Source organism: Mesocricetus auratus, unplaced genomic scaffold (assembly GCF_017639785.1).
Source record: "Mesocricetus auratus isolate SY011 unplaced genomic scaffold, BCM_Maur_2.0 Super-Scaffold_100015, whole genome shotgun sequence".
NCBI classification, from domain to species: domain Eukaryota; kingdom Metazoa; phylum Chordata; class Mammalia; order Rodentia; family Cricetidae; genus Mesocricetus; species Mesocricetus auratus.
In genome coordinates this window covers 63600291-63618834 of record NW_024429198.1, presented here as the reverse complement: position 1 = coordinate 63618834, position 18544 = coordinate 63600291, and the positions used below count along the sequence as shown (strand labels likewise).

Below are 18544 nucleotides of genomic sequence, written 5' to 3'. Positions count from 1 at the left end.
TCTCTCTCTCTCTCTCTCTTTCTTCGAGACAGGGTTTCTCTGTATTGTTTTGGAGGCTGTCCTGGAACTCGCTCTGTAGATCAGGCTGGCCTCAAACTCACAGAGATCCGCCTGCCTTTGCCTCCCGAGTGCCGGGATTAAAGGCGTTTGCCACCAACGCCCGGCTATGTTCTCTCATTTTGTCAACAGGAAAATGTGTCTTCATGCTGTCAGGCATATTTCCTCCCCATGCCACTGGTCCCAGCTGTGCTGTATGAACATCTCTTAGGAGTCACAAGAGTTTATCAAGCAAAGGCACTGGATTACCTCTGTGGGTTTGAGACCCTGATTCATCTCCCGGACCTGGCTTCCCCTAGTCAAAGCATCTCTGCCAGTTATCCACATAAACAGTGCTGTGAGAGCGTACAAAGGAGTGTCTGCCTGCCATGCATCTGGAGTGAGTCTTCACTGGGCGTGAGAGGGCGTGGAGCTTCCTTAGAATTTCGCTGCGAAAGTTTAATGGTGTCAGGGACCACTCACAGAGCTCCCTCATGCCAGTCTGAGGCTGGGCTGCAGATGTAAGCGGAGGTGGTGTTGGTGCATAGGTGATGTTCACGTAGGAAAAGATGCACTGTGTTGATCAAAACAGCTAGCGTGAGACCAGTAGCCATAGCACACTCCTGCAGTCACAGCTCCTCAGAGTGGGAGAGTCAGTCCCGAGAGCCTCATGTCACATTTGAGGTCAGCCTGGCAGTGGTGACGCACACCTTTAATCCCAGCACTCGGGAGGCAGAGGCAGGTGGATCTCTGAGTTTGACACCAGCCTGGTCTACAGAGCGAGTGCCAGGACACACAGAAACCCTGTCTCGGAAAAACAAAAGGAAGTAAACAACACCTAACATGGCACAATGGTGGTGTAGGGATTTTTCAAATCTGATACTATAAAATCCTAGTCTGTAGGCAGAGTTTTCTTTCTAAGTAGCCCGTTTCTAAGAGTAATTACAGATCCATAGCAAAACTGAGCAGGACGACAAAAGAATCGCGTAATCACTGTCCCTTCCGCAGAGCCACGTCTGCTGTCAGCATCCCTACTGGGAGTGCGTTACAGCTGCACCTGGATGGCGGCATCGTAATCACCTGAGTCCTGAGACTCGCATCGTGGTCCAGTCTGGATCGGGGAATGATGCTTAGCTTGGGAGGGAGAGAAGATGGGTAGCGACCGTGTCATCTTTGGCTGTCTTCCTGTGTGTTTATTGTCCTTTAGACACCCTTAGTCCTCAGCTTTATTTCAGCAAGCAAACACACCCAACCATGGAGCTGTGAACAAGTAGGTGGGTCAACAAGGATGGAGCCCCCCACACACACACCAACTGTTGAGCCCCAGTGGGCTGGGAGAGACGCATGAGGGCCCTTGTGTGCGTATCAGCTCAATGCAAGATAAATAAATACATAAACACATAAACACATAAATAAATAAATAAATAAATAAATCCTGGTGTATCTTCCAGAGTTGGCCCAAAGAATGTTTCACTGGTATCCAAAATTTTTCTACTAACCTGCAAACAGGACTTGGGGGATTTCAGCTAACTCTTTACTTTTGCAGCACAGTTTAAACCCATCTATAGTTCTCTGTCCTCCTGTTAGCCTCTATTAACTGGTAACATTCCTTCTACCGGCTGTTAGTCGGTCTCTGTTTACTTCCCTATACCATAATGATTACCTGTTGTGGACATATTTATTCTGTGCCACTCTGTGTTTATAAATGCATTGCATATACTAACTGCTGTAATTGTCACAGAACACAGTAAGGTTTATCACAGCGAGCTAAAGTCCAGAGAGAACGCCTGCCCCCCGGTTTGAATGAGTGGTGGAGTCATGTTGAGGTGCTGCAAAGCCAATCATGCAACGTGCCCAGTTACCCTGACTTAGAGTAGTTAGTTTTTGATAGTTCATTTCGTTTAAGTAGGAAGTTCAAATGAGTCTGTTTCAACCAATGGGCTTTGTGTCTCTTCTGTGTCTCTGTGTATGTATCAAAGGCCTTTTAATCCCTAAAGCACAGTTAGTGTCATTGTTAGAGAAGACTAAGGAAATCTATTAGCTGTTTCCTCAAGAGAGACGTTAAGTGAGTGTGTTCACTTTACTGTTTGTATCTAGCTCCAAAGAGAACTGGTCTCATAGGAAGCAGTAGTCAGAGTGTGGAACTCAGTGCTTTCAGATAGAACTCTCCTCTGCCCCCTCCATCATTAGAGACCTTAAAGAAGTAAAAGTCATTATCCCAATACTCAGAACTGATTTTCTTCTCTGAAATCCTTCTGGATATCGGTCTTGGTCTGTCAGCACACACAAATACATCTTTTGTATGTTTGCTTGTTTTAACACAAAATTAGCTCCTTTACGACTAGCTCTTTTAACTTTAATTTGTTTCTCTTTACCTTTTGCCTCAGGGTTTTTTCAACCTTCTTTCCTTGTGTATATCCTACTATTCCCTGCTTCTTGTGGCTGGCTGGCTGGGGGCTTCTTGCCCCTCTCTTCTTTTTTTCCCTCTTTCTTTTTTGAGCCTAGATTTCTCCTACTTATTCTGTCTGCCAGCTATTGGCCATTTAGCTCTCTATTAGACCAATCAGGTGCGTTAGGCAGGCGGGGTGAAACAGATGCAACACATCTTTACATAACTAAACAGATGCAATACAACTGTAACACACCTTTATGTACAAATGTAACACATCTTTACACAGTTAAAGTAATATTCCTCAGCAGAAGAAACAAATGTAACACATCTTTACATCATTAACACAGGCAGTGGTAACAAATGTAACATATCTCTACACAGTTAAATATCCCACGACACTACTGGGACTTCCTTTCTTAGAAATGAGTAGGGTATGCTGTGAAGGCTGGAAATCTGAAAAGATGGCTGTCAAGTTTGCCTCTCCATTGGGATCAACCGCACAGTTTTCTCTTTTAAAAAAGGAAAACCATAGTGTGTTTGGGGCATGGTGTCAGGGAGTGGCACATGCTTGCCATGGCTCAGAGGACAATATCAGGTGTCAGTCCTTGCCTTCTTCATTGCTTAAGGCAGGGTCTCTTGTTTCCCACAGTGTACAGCTAGCTGTCCAGTGAGCCGTGGAGGATTGTTTCTGTCTCCCGTCTGCCTTAGCAGGGCTGAGATCAGACACACTTTACCGAGTTTGGCTGCACTTAAATTAATTAGTAAATATTAACTGTCCACCTTGTACCTGACATTTTGCTAGGTTCTGTCCAGCCTGGTGGTGAATTGTTTTTCTAATTAAGACGACAGCATCCCACAGTGTAGTGAACACAGGCTTTGGAGGGGGCCCTAGGTAAAACCCACTTGTAGTGCACGCTATTTCTCTTTTCTAAGCTGCAGTTTCTTCCTCTAAAAGAGAAAACAAAGCAGAACAAAAAAAGCTATCCCACGGGCTATTACTGAAAGTTTCATTTGTTTTTATTGTTTTTGACAGGGTCTCATTCCGTAGCCCTGGCCTGGCCTCCTGCCTCTGCCTCCTGAGCGCTGGAGTTCAAGTTTGCTACAGTTCATACATTTGCCTGGTGCTGGAGAATGGCTGTGAAGGGATAATGGATCTCACTAGTTTTCAACGTGTTTTCTTTTGTGTTGCTTTTCAGAATGAAAGCCATCGAGAGCCCCAACAAAGATGACGACACCCAGTGGCTGACATACTGGGTGGTCTATGGCGTGTTCAGTATTGCAGAATTCTTCTCTGACCTCTTCCTGTCCTGGTTCCCCTTCTACTACATGCTGAAGGTACCGTGTCTTCTAAAGGCGGCTTCCCTCCACATCGGGTCTCCTTAGCCTCTCTCAGACTCCATCTTAGGGCCTTATACCAGGCTAAAGAGGAGTAAGGACTTAGATGTTGTATATAGCGGTTCTGGTCTCCGATTGCAGCCAAGAAGGCAGGACTCATTTCTCCCTTTGCTTAAGGCCTTGGAAGAGCCAGGGCAGTTTGTGCTGAAAGACAGGGAGCTGAAACTCATAGCTGGGTCTCTGTAGGCTTCTGGCTTGCACCAGAGGAGAGTGAGCGGGAGGAAGCCGTTGATTTTGTGGATATGGCGGTTCTTTAGCGGACAGGCTGTCCTCAGAGGCTTCCCCAGGCGTCTTCACAGGAGAGGCCCTGCTTCTGGTCAGTGGGCATGATGTGGCCAGTGCCTCTGTTTCCCAGATCTGCAGACTTGCAAGCTGGAGAAGGTGGGAGTCCTTTAGGCTGCCCTCTTTCCCGCCTTGTTGAGCCCATTTTAATACACAGTACGCATGGCATGGTTTAAAGGTGGAAGTTGTTCTGAAAGGTTTTGAAACTAAAAATCCATTCTGTACTTTACTTCACACAACCATTGTTGTAGCTGGGGAGAAGGCTCAGTGGTTGGGAGCACTGGCTGCACTTGCAGAGGACCCAAGTTCAATTCCCAGCACCCACAAAGCTGTTCACAACTGTCTGTAACGCTAGTCCCAGGGGACCTGAAGTCTCTTCTGGTCTCCGTGGAAACCAGGCACACATAAGCTGAACACTCATATACTTAAAATAAGAATAAAGCCTTTTGATTGTTTTGTTTTTCAAGACAGGATTTCTTTGTGTAACAGCCCCGAATGTCCTGGAACTCTGTAGACCAGGCTGGCCTCCAACTCACAGGGATGCCCCTGCCTCTGCCTCCTGAGTGCTGGGTTCTTATTTCCGCTTTATTTACTTGTATGAGTGTGTGTGAGTGTGTATGAGTGTGTGTGAGTGTGCACTTGTGAAGGTCAGAGGACGCTGTCAGGAGTTGGCTCTCTCCGTCTCTGCGGGTCCCAGCAGTCCTCAGTCCAGCTCTGGCTCTAGGCTTGCACAACCGTCTCGCTTTGAGCTGGGAACCATCTGGTGTAAAATTCTGCATCTTTCGGTTGTGGTCTTGCTTCTGACAGAGTCTGTGGCTGATTATGTTGTTTTCCTTTAGAAACAGTACACTCATCAAGTATCTTAGTATTTTGGCCTGAAAACCCGTTTCCCTCCAAGGGATTCATAAACTCTGTCCAGCCATGGAATAAAGGCCACACCCGTGTATGCTAGAGTTGCGGTGTGTGAGTCAGGTCTAGCTCGGGGAGATCGGGGCAGCAGAAGAAGCAGTGAATGAATGACTCTCCGCTCCGCCTTCCCCTCCCCACCCTCAAAGATGCCTCTAAGTTGTACCCACCAGAGGCTGAGGAACGGGGAAGTCTTGACCTTTGATGGTTAGCCTCCCCGCTTTCCCTCAGAGTCTCACAGTGTCCTGTACGGACATCTGATTTAGAAGGAAAAGTGTAGGAGGCTGCGTTTTGTTTTGTTTTGAACTTTGAGGTCTGGAAACAGAAAATGCAAAAGTCACGAAACAGATTTAATGAATTTGTCGAGATAAACATTTTAAGAACTCTATATGACAACAGGTAGCACAAAACTACATCAAAATAATGACGGACCAGGAGGATATATATATTTACAACATTGATATCAAATAAGGGACTGATATACAAAATGCATGAACAGTTCTGTAAATGAAGAAACAGGCAGAATTTTTGTATAGATATTTGATCAAAAGGAAAACAGTGGTGAATATGAGTGTCCAGGAAGCACCTCCCCAGCGATGTGGGGCACGGGGTGTCTTAGTTAAAACGCCGGCCAAAAGCAACCTGGAGAGGAGAAACTTTGTCTTACAGTCAGTCCGTCACGGAGGGAAGCCCAGGCAGGGGCTTAAGTGTAAACCTGGAGGGGGGGCTGTCTCCTGGCTTTCTTACACAGACCAGGACCACATGCCTGGGTGACACCGCTCACAATGGACTGCCCCCCGACATCGATTATTAATCAGGAGAATACCTCACAGACTTGTCTAGAGACAGACCTGGTGGGGACATTTTCTCAGCTAAGATTCCCTCTTGGGCTGAAAAGATAAGGACACTAGCTGTTCTTGCAAAGGGCCTGGGTTCAATTCTCAGCACCCACATAGCAGGTTGTACCTGTTCACGGCTCCAATCCCAGGGGGATTCAGGGCTCTCTTCAGGCTGCTATCAGCATAAGACACACACATTCAGTCAAAACACTCAGACACCTACAGTAAAATAAAAAATAGTTAAAATGAAAAGATTCCCTCTTCCCAGGTTTGTGTCTAGTTGACAAATACCAACCAACACAGGGAGTTAAAATAATAAAGCCTCATATTTTGTTCACTAAACTGGCAAACTTTTGTTTTGTTTTTGAGACAGTCTCTGGTGACTTTGGCTGACCTTGAACTTGCTGCACAGTGAACACTGGTGTGTGCCACCAAGCCTGGCCTGGCAGACGGTTTAAAAGGTTGAAAATGCCCAGTGCAGATGACTGTATAGGGAAATGGGCATGTAATGTCCTGACAGTGAGCAGTGCTGTTATTAGAGCAGACATTTGAGAGTTTCTGGTTGAATGGGAAAATGATGCCCTTACAAAGATGTCCCAAGGAAATGTAATGTTCACAGTGCTGCACAAGGATGCTTTCCCTTTTGTTAGAGAAAAGCATAGCATCCCCTCTCTCTCTCTCTCTCTCTCTCTCTCTCTCTCTCTCTCTCTCTCTCTCTGTGTATGTGTGTGTGTGCACGCCTGTCTGTCTGTCTGTCTGTCTGTCTGTCTGTCTGTCTGTCTGTCTGTGTTCACATAGATGGGCACAGTGTGTGCAGAACAGGAGTTGGTATCAGGGTTTTCCTCAATGGCTCTGTGTTAAGGCAGAGTCCCTTGCTGAGCCCGGGGCTCATCAGTCGGCCTCGCCAGCTTGCTCTGGGGAAAGTCTGTCTCCAACCGCCACGCGCAGCGATTATAGCCCACCCAGCTTTTGACATGGCTTCTGGGGGTTCGATTTCTGTCCTCACAGTTCCACGTCAAGCGCTTTATGGGCCATCTCTCCCCAGGCCCAACATTTCTTGTTTTAACTTCATGGCCTAGCTGTGGTGGAGCTGACCCAGGCTAGAGTGACTGGAGAGGAGGGTTTCAATTGATCCGTCTGTGGGCGTGCCTCTGGGGGTTTATCCTGACTGCTAATTGTTGTGGGAGAGCCCAGCCCACCTGGGGGTGGTACCATTCCCTGGGCAGTGGGTGGACCAGGGCTGTGTAAGGAAGCTAGTTGAACATGAGACTCTGAGAGAGCCCTCAAGCGTGTACCTCCCTGGTTTCTGCTTCAAGTTCATGCATGAGCTTCTGCCACGCCTTCCTTCAGTGATGGAGATGTAAGCTGAAACACACCCGTTCATTCCCCAAAGTGCTTTATGTCAGACTGCATTATCACAGGGGCAGAAATGGAAATAGTGTACTTTAGTGGGACACAAAAGCAGGGAAATCTTACCCCTTCTCTGCTCATTTTCATTTTGTTTATGATTCAGGAGGAGCAGTCATTTCTGTTTTACTTTTTCCTAAATACAGGGTTTTACACTGGTGGTGGTGGTGGTGCAGGCTTTAATCCCAGCACTTGGGAGACAGAGGCAGAAACCCTGTGTCAAAAAAAGAAAAGAAAAAAAGAAAAAGAAAGAAAGAAAAGACAGGGTTTTACTATGTTACTCAGGTGACCTCAAATTATTGTGCACAGCTTGAACAATTGATTTTTTTATTTTAGTTTTTGAACAGTTGGCTTTAAATTTAGCCTGTCGCCTTTTTGTGGCTATATTGCAGAGGCTTTCCAAAATCTAGATTTACTTGTTTCCTTCCTTCATTACTTATACAAGTCTACATAAAGCCATTTCATACAAGTATATGTTGTGTGTGGAGCGTATTCCCCTGTTTTGTCCTCCAGACAGCTTGTCTTCTGCTTTCAGGTCCTCAGAACATAAATGACAGACTTCAGTTTCTGACCAGTTCATTGTAGGAAAAGAAGATACATAAAATATCCTCCCCCCAAAAGAAGATACATAAAATATCCTCCCCCCAAAAGAAGATACATAAAATATCCCCCCCACCCTGTGTGTGTGTGTGTGTGTGTGTGTGTTCTGAGGATTGAACCCTGAAGGACCTGGTGCATTTTAGATAAGCACTGTATCATTGAGCTACATCTCCAGCCCCTGAAATACATTTTCCCTGGCATTGGCCTGAATAAACTTCCTGCCAGGATGGTCCCTGACAGTCAGTTTGTATCCCCACTCTTGGGCAGGGATAGCTCTGGAGCAGCAGACAGAGTTACCTGGCTTGTCATATACGATCCGTGTGTCAGTGCCAGTGTCACAGTACTCCAGTTAAAGCAGTGTGTGCCCTTCGTCTGAACCGTGGGTAAGAGTGGGCTTGTGTGGTTGCCTCTGGGAGAAGTATCAGCCGGCCCTTGGAGGAGACCTTGCTGAAAAATGAGCTCACATCTGTGAGAAAAGTAGTTACATGTGAGGTGGAGTTTTGAAAGCTGATAGCTGGGTATTGCCTTGAGAGTTGAGCAGTAATTAACCTTATTTTTAATATGAGAACTGGAAAGTGCTGAGAATGTAGGAGGAGGGCAGCAATTATTTTTACTGTCTCAAGACAGTAGCCAGAGGGTACCAGGAAGCCACCAAGTGGATAAGCGGTTGTGTATTCTGCAGAGTAATCACACTGAAGACAGAACTGGAGACGTTCGACTCTGGTCCCCTCTGTTAGCCTTGCCTTAATTCATGCAGAAAAGAGAATCTGCCTGGCTGGATTTCTCACAAGTGGTGTCTCTGCAGGTGAATAGCATTTCAGAGGGTTCCACCAACAGTGAGAGCTTCAGATGGTACTGTTGCTCTACTGTTAGCTGGTAAAAAAAAAAAAAAAAAACATCACAGACTAGAGAGATAGCTCAGCTGCTAAGAGCATCTCCTCCTCCTCCTCCTCCTCCTCCTCCTCCTCCTCCTCCTCAGGACCCAGGTTCAATTCCCAGCACCTACATGGTGGCTCACAACTATTCATAACTCCAGTTCCAGAAGGGTATGACCTCTGTGGGCACATATGTCACAGTACATTCTTGCAGGCAAAGCATTTATACACATAAATAAATAAATGTAAAAAAAAGCATAAAAAGCAGATCATGATTTTCCTAAAAAACAAAACAAAACAAAACAAAAAACAAAAAAAACCCCACAGAACAGAAAAAGAACCCAAACACACTGAGTTGCCTAAACTCATGAGACAGACTTCTTTCAGTTCTTAGTCTGGGAGTTATTTGCACTTCACCTTGATGCCCTCAGAGACAGAAGCGAGTATCTGTCTCTCCATGGATAATTCATTCCCGAAAATCAGTCATACTGTGTAAGAATACCAGCCAGAAACATATCCCTCTCCTTTCTTTGAAGGTTTGCTATCTTGCCCATGCTGACCTGTAGACAAACTTTTCTTCCCTGCTACCAGTCCCCAGATAACCAACACGGAGACTCAACATTAATTATAAATGCTCAGCCCATAGCTCAGGCTTATGACTAAGTAGCTCTTACAACTTAACCCACCTCCATTAATCTGTGTATCGCCACGTGGCCCACGGCATTACCTGCCCTCCAGTGTGACTTGCTGCACCTCCTGGCGACTCCTCCCTTCTCCCCAGAACCCTCCTAGCCTGGCTCTCCACCCCAGCCTCTCCTGCCTAGCTATATAGGCCAGTCAGCTTCTTTGTTAGCCCAGTCACAGTGACGTATACCACACAGTGTAAAGGAATATTCCACACTGTCGAAAACTTGTATGTTAAACATGTTCTCAGCCTGCTGCTTGGGCGTCTGTGTGTAGGGTGTGTGCTCACCTGCATGTGTTTACACCCACCCTCACCCACCCTCACACACACACACACACACACACACACACACCAGCCTTTTACATGGTACTGGGGATCTAAACATGGGTCCTCATGCTCGTGCAGCAAGCCATCCCCCAGCCCCCCTCGCTCTGCAAGCCCAGCAGCCAGGACTTGACTCACGGATCTCACAGTGGAGGGAGAGAACTGATTCCGGAAGTTGGTTTTTTTTTTTTTTTCTTTTTTTCGAGACAGGGTTTCTCTGTGGCTTTGGAGGCTGTCCTGGAACTCACTCTGTAGACCAGGCTGGCCTCGAACTCAGAGATCCGCCTGCCTCTGCCTCCCAAGTGCTGGGATTAAAGGCGTGCGCCACCAACGCCCGGCCCGGAAGTTGGTCTTTAATCTCCACACGCGCACCCGCACTCACTCACACCCGTGTACCGCGCTCACACACGCACAGCTGCGCTCACACATGTGCACCATATTTCTTTTTTAATTTACATTAGAAAAAAATCTTATCTTACTTATCAATCCCAGTTCCCTCTCCCACCCATCCTCCCATCCCCCCACCAACCTCTCATCCCTTCCTCTATCCACTCCCCAGGGAGGGTGAGGCCTTCCATGGGGGATCTTTAAAGTCTGCTACATCATTTGGGGCAGGGCCTGGGGCCTCCCCCGTGTGTCTAGGCTGAGAGAGCGTCCCTCTATGTGGAATGGGCTCCTAAAGCCCATTCATATGCTAGGGTTAAATAGTGATCCACTGCCCAAGGCCCTATAGACTTCCCAGGCCTCCATGTGCAGGGGGTCTGTATCAGTCCCATGCTGGCCTCTCAGCCATCAGTCTGGGGTCCATGAGCTCCCCTTGTTCAAGTCAGCTGTTTTTGTGGGTTTCACCAGTCTGGTCTTGACACCTTTGCTCATCACTCCTCTCTGCAACTGGATTCCAGAGTTCAGCTTAGTGCTTAGCTGTGGATCTCTGCTTCAGCTTCCATCAGCCACTGGATGAAGGCTCTAGGATGGCATATAAGGTAGTCGTCAATCTCTTTATAGGGGAAGGACATTTAAGGCAGCCTCTCCACTATTGCTTAGATTCTTAGTTGGGGTCATCCTTGTAGATCTCTGGACATTTCCCCAGTGCCAGATTTCTCTTTAAACCTATAATGGCTCCCTCTATTATGGTGTCTCTTTTCTTGCTCTCCTCTATTTTTCCCCTGACTCAATCTTCCTGCTCCCTCATGTCCTCCTTTCCCCTCCTCTTCTCTCCTTCTCTTTCTCCTAACTCCCTCTCCCCTCCCCCATGCTCCCAATTTGCTCAGGAGATCTTGTCCCTTTCTCCTTCTCCAGGAGACCCTGTATGTCTCTCTTAGGGTCCTCCTCATTTCCTGGCTTCTCTGGAGGTGTGGATTGTAGGCTGGTAATCCTTTACTCTATGTCTAATAACCATATATGAGTGAGTACACACCATGCTTGTCTTTTTGACGTGCATCATATTTCAATCGTACACAGTACACAATTTTTAAAACATGGTGGGTTTCATTATGGCATTTATATTCCCTTTACTTTCCTGCCATTCTCCCCATCTCCCATTCATATTTGTTTTATTTATCTGTATAGCTGGAGTTTCTTTTCCCCCTAGGTCCTGCTTCTTCTTTCAGCCCCACAGATGCTATATTGGTTATAAAACTGTTGGCCGATAGCTTGGGCTTCTTATTGGCTAGCTCCCTCTTAATTGTTAACCCATAACTACTAGTCTATGTATTTTCACATGGTCTTGGCTTACTGGAGAATGTCCGGATCTGTTACTCCTTCAGTGGCTACATAACATCTCTCCTCGTGGCCTCTCTGCCTCTCTCCCCAGCCTTCTCCTCGTCCTAGCCCGGCCTGTCTTCCTGCGTCTACTAGCTATTGGCCGAACAGTGTTTTACTCATCAACCAATAAGAGAAACATATGCATAAGGACATTCGCCTGTCATACTTATCTCTTTGAGACATGATCTCTCATATCCCAGCTTGACTTCAGCTTCCCCGTGTGGGTGAGGATGACCTTGAACGCCAGATCCTCTGGCTCTACCTCCACGGCGCAGTGCTGGAATTATGGGCTGGCACCACCCACCATGCTTAGTTTTTTGCGGTGCGAGGGCTTGTGCCCAGGGTTTTGACCGTGCTAGGACAGCACTGTAACAACAGAACTATATTCCCAGCCACCTCCTCTCCTCTTCCTTCTCCCTTGAGACAGCCTTCTGTAGCTCATGCTGGTTCATTAATGACTGTGATTTGTTTGTTTTCCCATCTAAGAAAAGCCTCCAGTTAGCCTTCAGAAAACACTGGAAATACGGGTGGGTGTGTCAGAAACAACCTCCTATCCCAGAGTGGTGGGGGACACGAGTGTCGTCCCAGAGTGCCCTGCCCCTTCTCACCAGTGCTCTGTCCCGCAGTGTGGCTTCCTGCTGTGGTGCATGGCCCCGAGCCCATCTAACGGGGCAGAGCTGCTCTACAGACGCATCATCCGTCCCATCTTCCTGAAGCACGAGTCCCAGGTAGACAGCGTGGTGAAGGACATGAAAGACAAAGCCAAAGAGACCGCAGACACCATCACGAAGGAAGGTAAGGCCCAGGGGCAGACACCATCACAAAGGAAGGTAAGGCCCAGGAGCAGCGTGGCACCGTGTGTGCAGGAGATGTGGCGTCCCCGGCTCAAACAGCAGGCTCATGGCCGCCCCGTCCTCTGGGGTCTCCGCTGCTTCTTTCCCAGTGACAGTTTTAGTGCGGCCTTCAGTCATCAGATTAGAAAAGTGACTTGTCCACTGCGGGGAGGTGTTTCAGAGTTACCATCTGCAGCCGGGGGAAACACCTATGTAGTTCAATTCGGGTTGACCGTGTTGAGTATGGCGTCCTAACTGTTTCTGCTGCTGGGTGTGAGGATGTATGGTGTGACTGCAGCCTCAGCATCTGGGAGGCAGAAGACGGATAAGCAGTTTTTTAAAACAGAGAGATCAGGAAATCATCACCAAGGTGGCTGTGCTAGTTTGGGTTCCTGTTGTGATGAGAAAGCCTTCCATCAAAAAAAAAAAAAACCAGCTTGGGGAAGGAAAGGGTTTGTTTCATCAAAGTCCATTGCTGAGGCACACTGAGGCAGGAGCTGGCCTCTGAAGTCAGCGAGGAATGCTGCTTGCTGGCTGACTTCCAGGCCTGTGTTGACCGCTGCCCTTCTTATACGACAGTGGGTGGGGCTCTCTTGCCTCAGTTACCAATGGGGAAGATAACCCAGAGACACGCCCATAGGCTAATCTGATGGGGCAGTTCCACAGCTGGGTTCCCTCCCCAGGCCTGTCAGCTGAGAGTCAGGATCGGGGGTCACAAAAGGCTGCCCTGAGCCAGGCCTGAAAAAGTAACCGAGGGGACCCGAGGGTAGATTGTCCAGGAACTGCATGTGACACAGTTTGGCCTGGAAGCAATAAGAGGAACAGGGAAGGACAGCAGGAAACAGGGTCAGAGAGGTGGGCAGGAGGCAGATCCCGGGCTGGACTGATTAAGAGAGGATGTCAGTGGTCTAGTTTAGGGTGCTGTGATCTGGCTAGAGATGACAGCTTCCTGATTTGTTGTAGCAACAGTAACGTAGCAATAGTTAAGTGTGGGATGGATGCTTGACTTTATTTCTAAAGGTAGGATTTGTGTGTGAATTAGGCTAGGAGCTGGAGAGAGAAAGAAGCCAGACCAGGGCAGGTTTTACAACCTCAGCAGTGGAAAGGAGAGACTTGCCTTTGAGGTGGGAAGGCTGGGTAGGGGGAAGTCCAGAATCCGGCCCTGGGCAGATGTCTGAAGGGTCTGTTAGACACCTGCATGGAGCAGTCAGACGGCCACCTGGATGCTGATGTTGAGAGCCCCAGGGAGCAGCCTTACGCTGAGGGTGTGCATTGAGGGTGTGGGCCACCAGCCAGGGAGATGCTGATGAGGTTAGCAGGAACGCCAGAGAGCCTGGTCCCAGTGAGGTGGCCATAACGCCACCTGCTGTGCGGGGTTGGGTAAGATGAGGAAGACTGAGAGACAGACTTGGCAACGAGGACGGAAGTGACCTGAAGAGAGCAACTGTGGGTGCTGGGGAGGGACTCGCCGATTGAAGGGACTTGAGAGAAAGGGACAGTGGTGTCTACATGGAGGGAAACAGGGTCTTGCAGTCTTTAGGGACCTTTCTTAAGGTAGGAGAGGCAAAGCAGTGAGTGGGGATGGTCAGTCGAGAACACTGAGCGGCTGGTGAGAGGGAGGGGGAGGGGGCTACGCACAGCCACATTCTCAGCCACAGAGGGAATGGCCAGAGCTGGGACCTCGTAAACAGAGGCGAGGGTGGAGGCTGGTGGCAGAGGGGCCGCTGGGCGTGTGTGACTGGGAGCTTCGGGAAGCGCTCCCCTTATTTCTGATCTCTCAGTGAGTAGGAGAGAGAGACATGGCGGTGGTGGGGGGTGGATGGGACAGGAAGAGCATGGATAGCTGTCTAGAAAGAGGCTGACATATAAGGGACACACAGTGAGTATTCCAGGTGTCCCGGGCCGTCAAACCTGCCCCAACTGCTCGCTTCTAGCTTTGGACCTAGAGAGTAGACCCCAAAAGGGTTTTAGAACCCGGCGAAGGTGGGCTGTAGAGCTGGCTCCCTGGTTCACTGGACGGTTCAGATTCACCGGGTGTCTCTGAGGTAGCCATTGAGAGAGGAAGACTGTTTCCTTCTTTGTCAGCTTTGCCGGGTGATTCTAAGTGAGGAATGGAAGGCAGCTGCCGGGAAGCTTGTGGACGCTGGACTCCATCAGAAACAGCTGCCACCTGTGGAGTCTCCCGGGGGGGGGGGGGGGGTTGTTCCAGAAGACTCTGCCCCACCTCCATCTTTCCTGTCCTGGGGGTGGGTAGTGGCACAGGAGCAAGTCTGGATATTTGCAGTACTGGCGTGGTCCCTTTTCTCCGACTCTGTGACAGCCTCTGCTGCCTTTGATGACTGAGGGAGACAGGGCAGATAGTGCAGGTAATGATGTCATACTAGCCTAGAGGCTAGATGACCGACCTTCAAGAATTCTGCTTAGTCCTTGAGGATCTGTGCTCTACAGAGGCGCTGTGTCCGTTTCCTGGAAGCCCTCGTAGCCTTGACCACAAGCCTCAGTGCGTTCTCATCCGCCCATGAGCCATCCGGCTTAGTGACTTCACTTTGTCTAGTTTCCGGGGAGCTTACACTCTAAAAGCTTCTTGATACAATTTCCTTTCCCCCCAACAGTCAAGAAAGCGACGGTGAACTTACTGGGCGAGGAAAAGAAGAGCACCTGAGCCCCCGCCTGGACGCTGCCTCAGAGTCCGCGTTACGCTTAGGGACAGCGGCATAGGCGTTGAGTAATGTTGCCTTGGAAACTTTCTGATGTATTAAAAATGGAATGTGTTGTAAGCTGTTTTTGCTTTTATCGTCATATGTGTAGGGAGCGTTTTCATTTAAATCTAACACAGTGGACAAATGTCTAAATTTTTAAAAAATATTTTGCTGAGTAGGAAAAGACACGTCGCTATATTCTAGGAAATGCAAACCGAGATAGGAAATCTGTGTCCATAAGCCCTCTGCTCTGTGGGGCTCACCCTGCATGCCTTTTCTTGTGCTGACAAACTAGGAGCTCACTAGATTCTGCTTTGTGTGGTGTGTGATTTTATACAGCTCCGTGTTTTCAGTGTATCTGTGCATACAAATGTGTATGTGTATATGTATATGTATATACAGGAGATTGCTGTCAGGCTAGAACAATGCATAGTGCTTGAGAGGAAGAGACCAGGAGAGGGTTGGGTGTGCTGCCTGTAACCTGCTGACCCTGTAGGCGCTGTCCGGATGGTGTGAGCTTCCAAGGAACATTTGAGAAAACCAGTGCAGAGTTATACGCAGACGAACACAGTAAGACACAATGCAGAAAGGAAGTTATGTTCTGAACACCAATGCTGAACGCCAGGGCGGCCTGCCGAGCAGGCAGCCACACTAGTGATGAACAGGAAAATAAACACGCACACCAGTGGCCAGCCCCCCGTCCCCTTCAGGGACAGTAACGCCATCTGTCTCACCTGCTCTAGACCCATCTGGTTTTGAGATGCCGAGATGCCAGTCACCCCGGCTTCACCTTCAAACTGGGTAACGCGTTGCCTTAGCCTCTCCCCTCCCCATGCCCTTTGAAGACCACTGAAGGTGCCTCTGGCTTCAGGTTTCTTCATAGCGATTCCGCAGTGAAAGTGGCTGCTCGTGGGAGAAGTTCTGAATTGACTTCTGCCTGTCTGCCCTCCACAGAGAAAATGACAGCATGGCTTAGCGTGTTGAGAATGGGTGGAGCCTGTGTCTGGCTGAAAGCAAAGCCTTTATTTGCATCCGAGTTACAGAATTCCTACTAAACTTTCAGTGTTCCAAAGGGTTCTTGCAGCAATTTTTCCCCCTAATTCAGTCCTTTAGGTCAGCATTAATGCTGTTTTGGGAAAAGACTCCTCTATCCTTACCTGCAGAAAATGCTCATAGCTTTAAGTGGCGCCTGTCCTCAAGATGTGGTACACCAGATAGAAATTGTTGTGCTGCGGTCCCTTCCTGTGTGTTCCCAGACTCCCTTGGCTGCCTGAAATGGGAGTACTGACCTCTGTTGGACTGTTTCCTGTGCGTATACATCTGTGACCACGTTTGTTGACTGATCAACGTAAGAACCAGAATAGAGAAGAATTACGACAATACATTATAATAAAGATTATGTTTATCTGGTCTCTCAAAGTATCTTAAGGCGTTTTTAATTACACTTAGTATGTGTATGTGTGTGTTGTATGTGTGGGCATAGGCGTACAAGCCCCAGTGCCCTTGTGGAGGTCAGAGGTCAACTTGTAGAGGTTGGGTCTTTCCTTCAACCCTGGGGTGGGACCCAGTTCAGGTTGTCAGGCCTGCCGGCGGGCACCTTCACACACACAGCCTTCTCGGTCCCAGGATGTGTTGCCCATGCTGCGTTTCAGAGCGGCTGATGTCTCAAAGCTGATACTGTCATCCCAGATAAGGGGGTGGCGATAAGTAACGAGGCCAAGTTTGGTGTTTGCTTATCGTGTTTCCTTGAACTTTTGCTAAAATCGGGTTTGGAAAAAAAAGTTCCCACAAAATAAGATGAAATCTAATACTGAGTGAGAACTGAATTTTATTAGCCCCATCCCTCGCTTGGTTTTCACTCTTCCTTTAGACGCTGGTTTGAGAAAGGCTCCTGAAGAGGGCGTCCCAGCTGATCACATCCAGTGGGGGTTAGCCTAGACGGGGAGGAAACAACCCTCTGCTCTCTGCCTGCTCGCACACGCACATGCATACACACACACACACACACACACACACACACACGTGCGCGCACACACACGCGCTCGCACACTGGCACTCACGCACACATACACACATGTGCAGTGAACATCGGTAGGTCTACTGTATAGTCGAGGCTCGCTGTCCTCCCCACCGTCCCCCTCCCCCTTCCCGGAGCTGGGATTGCAGGCGGGTGGCACTGCCCCTCAACACCTAAGTGAGTTTCTAAACAATTCTGGACCCTCTGTTCTAAGAGACCAAGACTGAAAGGAAGAAGGGGGAAAGCAAAGCCCACCCCAACCTGTGAATGTTCTTTGAAACACAGCTTCTGTGGTGGAGCCCCACACTCCATCAGCACCAAAGCCAAACGGACACATAGTAGAGGATGCGCTCTGGTCAGTAGTTTCTTAAAGCTGTGCTGTTTTTAAACTCAAGTTAAATTTCACTGATGATGACTCGGGAGTCAGATGCTGGGGTGAAAACCTGCTGGCTCAGAGAGGCCGAGAAACAGCCAGCTGACCTTCCTCCCTAGCCAGCGTCTCAGAGAGGGCTTCTCTCTTGCTGCCCCAAACCAAAAACGCCACCAGACTCAAAGTCCCTTGTCACTGCTACCTGCTCATTCCTCTGTTTGGTTTTCCTGACTCCCTCTTACTCTCTGTGGCCACTTCCTGTCAACCAGTTGCTGGCTCCGCCTCTTGACCCAAGGTTGATTTCGTTTAATTAAGGCAATCTCAGGGTTCACGATGTGATCAAATGTGTGCCTGTGGCCATGGTGTTTGGTGGGGCAGGCACAGTTCGGGTCCTGAACCAACACGGTTCTGTGCCTGGTAGGACAGACAAGTAAACATGTTTGAAAACAACCTGTGAGTTTTTCTGGCTTCTAACTATAAGAGTAACTTAACTCTCTCGTAGTATGAAAGACCAGAAAGTACAATGTTTGACAGGCGTGCAGTCTCACATTCACAACAGATGTATCAGCTGCGTTGCTGCATCTTGAGGATACTGGGGAATGCTGGAATCCAGAGGGAGACCTTGTTAGATCTACGGATCTGGAACAACATGGAAATACTCGGACGCCTAGAGATGGGTCCCAGGAAACACCCCAACACTGGTGCTGGCAAACCACAGCAACTCGGAAAGCCCCTCAGCTCCCAGGGCTGCAGGACGCTTGGGTAAAGACTTCGGGTGCTGGCGCCGGGGGCGTCTTGCGAAAGGGAATACCGTTGGGCTTTAGACAGCTGTAGGGGTGAGAATCCCGGGCTTATCCCATCGACGGGACCCCACAGGGATTATCTGCTTTTGGAGACATCTTGGTCCTGCAGAGCAGCTGAGCCGAGCCCACTAGATGCTCTGCACTACGGGGGGAGGGGCAAGGGGGGGGTGGGCGGAAGATGCTGGGCCTTCAAGAACCAGACCAGGGAACTTGTTCTCTGAAACCAGGATGTAGCCAGTTCTGTGGATTTGCCCCACGCCAGGCTGAGGGCAGCATGGCTCCTGCCGCCCCTGCCACTGCACTGAGCTTGGGTACTG

General features: G+C 48.8%; 1 protein-coding gene across 1 annotated transcript in view; it reads left to right on the top strand.

Moving 5' to 3' along the window:
• Reep5 (receptor accessory protein 5) overlaps positions 1-16456 on the top strand; it is a 32710-nt gene extending 16254 nt beyond the window's left edge. Inside the window, exons 3-5 of the mRNA XM_005065295.4 lie at positions 3625-3763; positions 12132-12300; positions 14951-16456. Of these exons, the coding sequence (XP_005065352.1) occupies positions 3625-3763; positions 12132-12300; positions 14951-15000 (358 nt within the window). The 3' untranslated portion in view covers positions 15001-16456. The remainder of the gene's footprint in view (positions 1-3624; positions 3764-12131; positions 12301-14950) is intronic.
• Positions 16457-18544: the final 2088 nt, after the last annotated feature.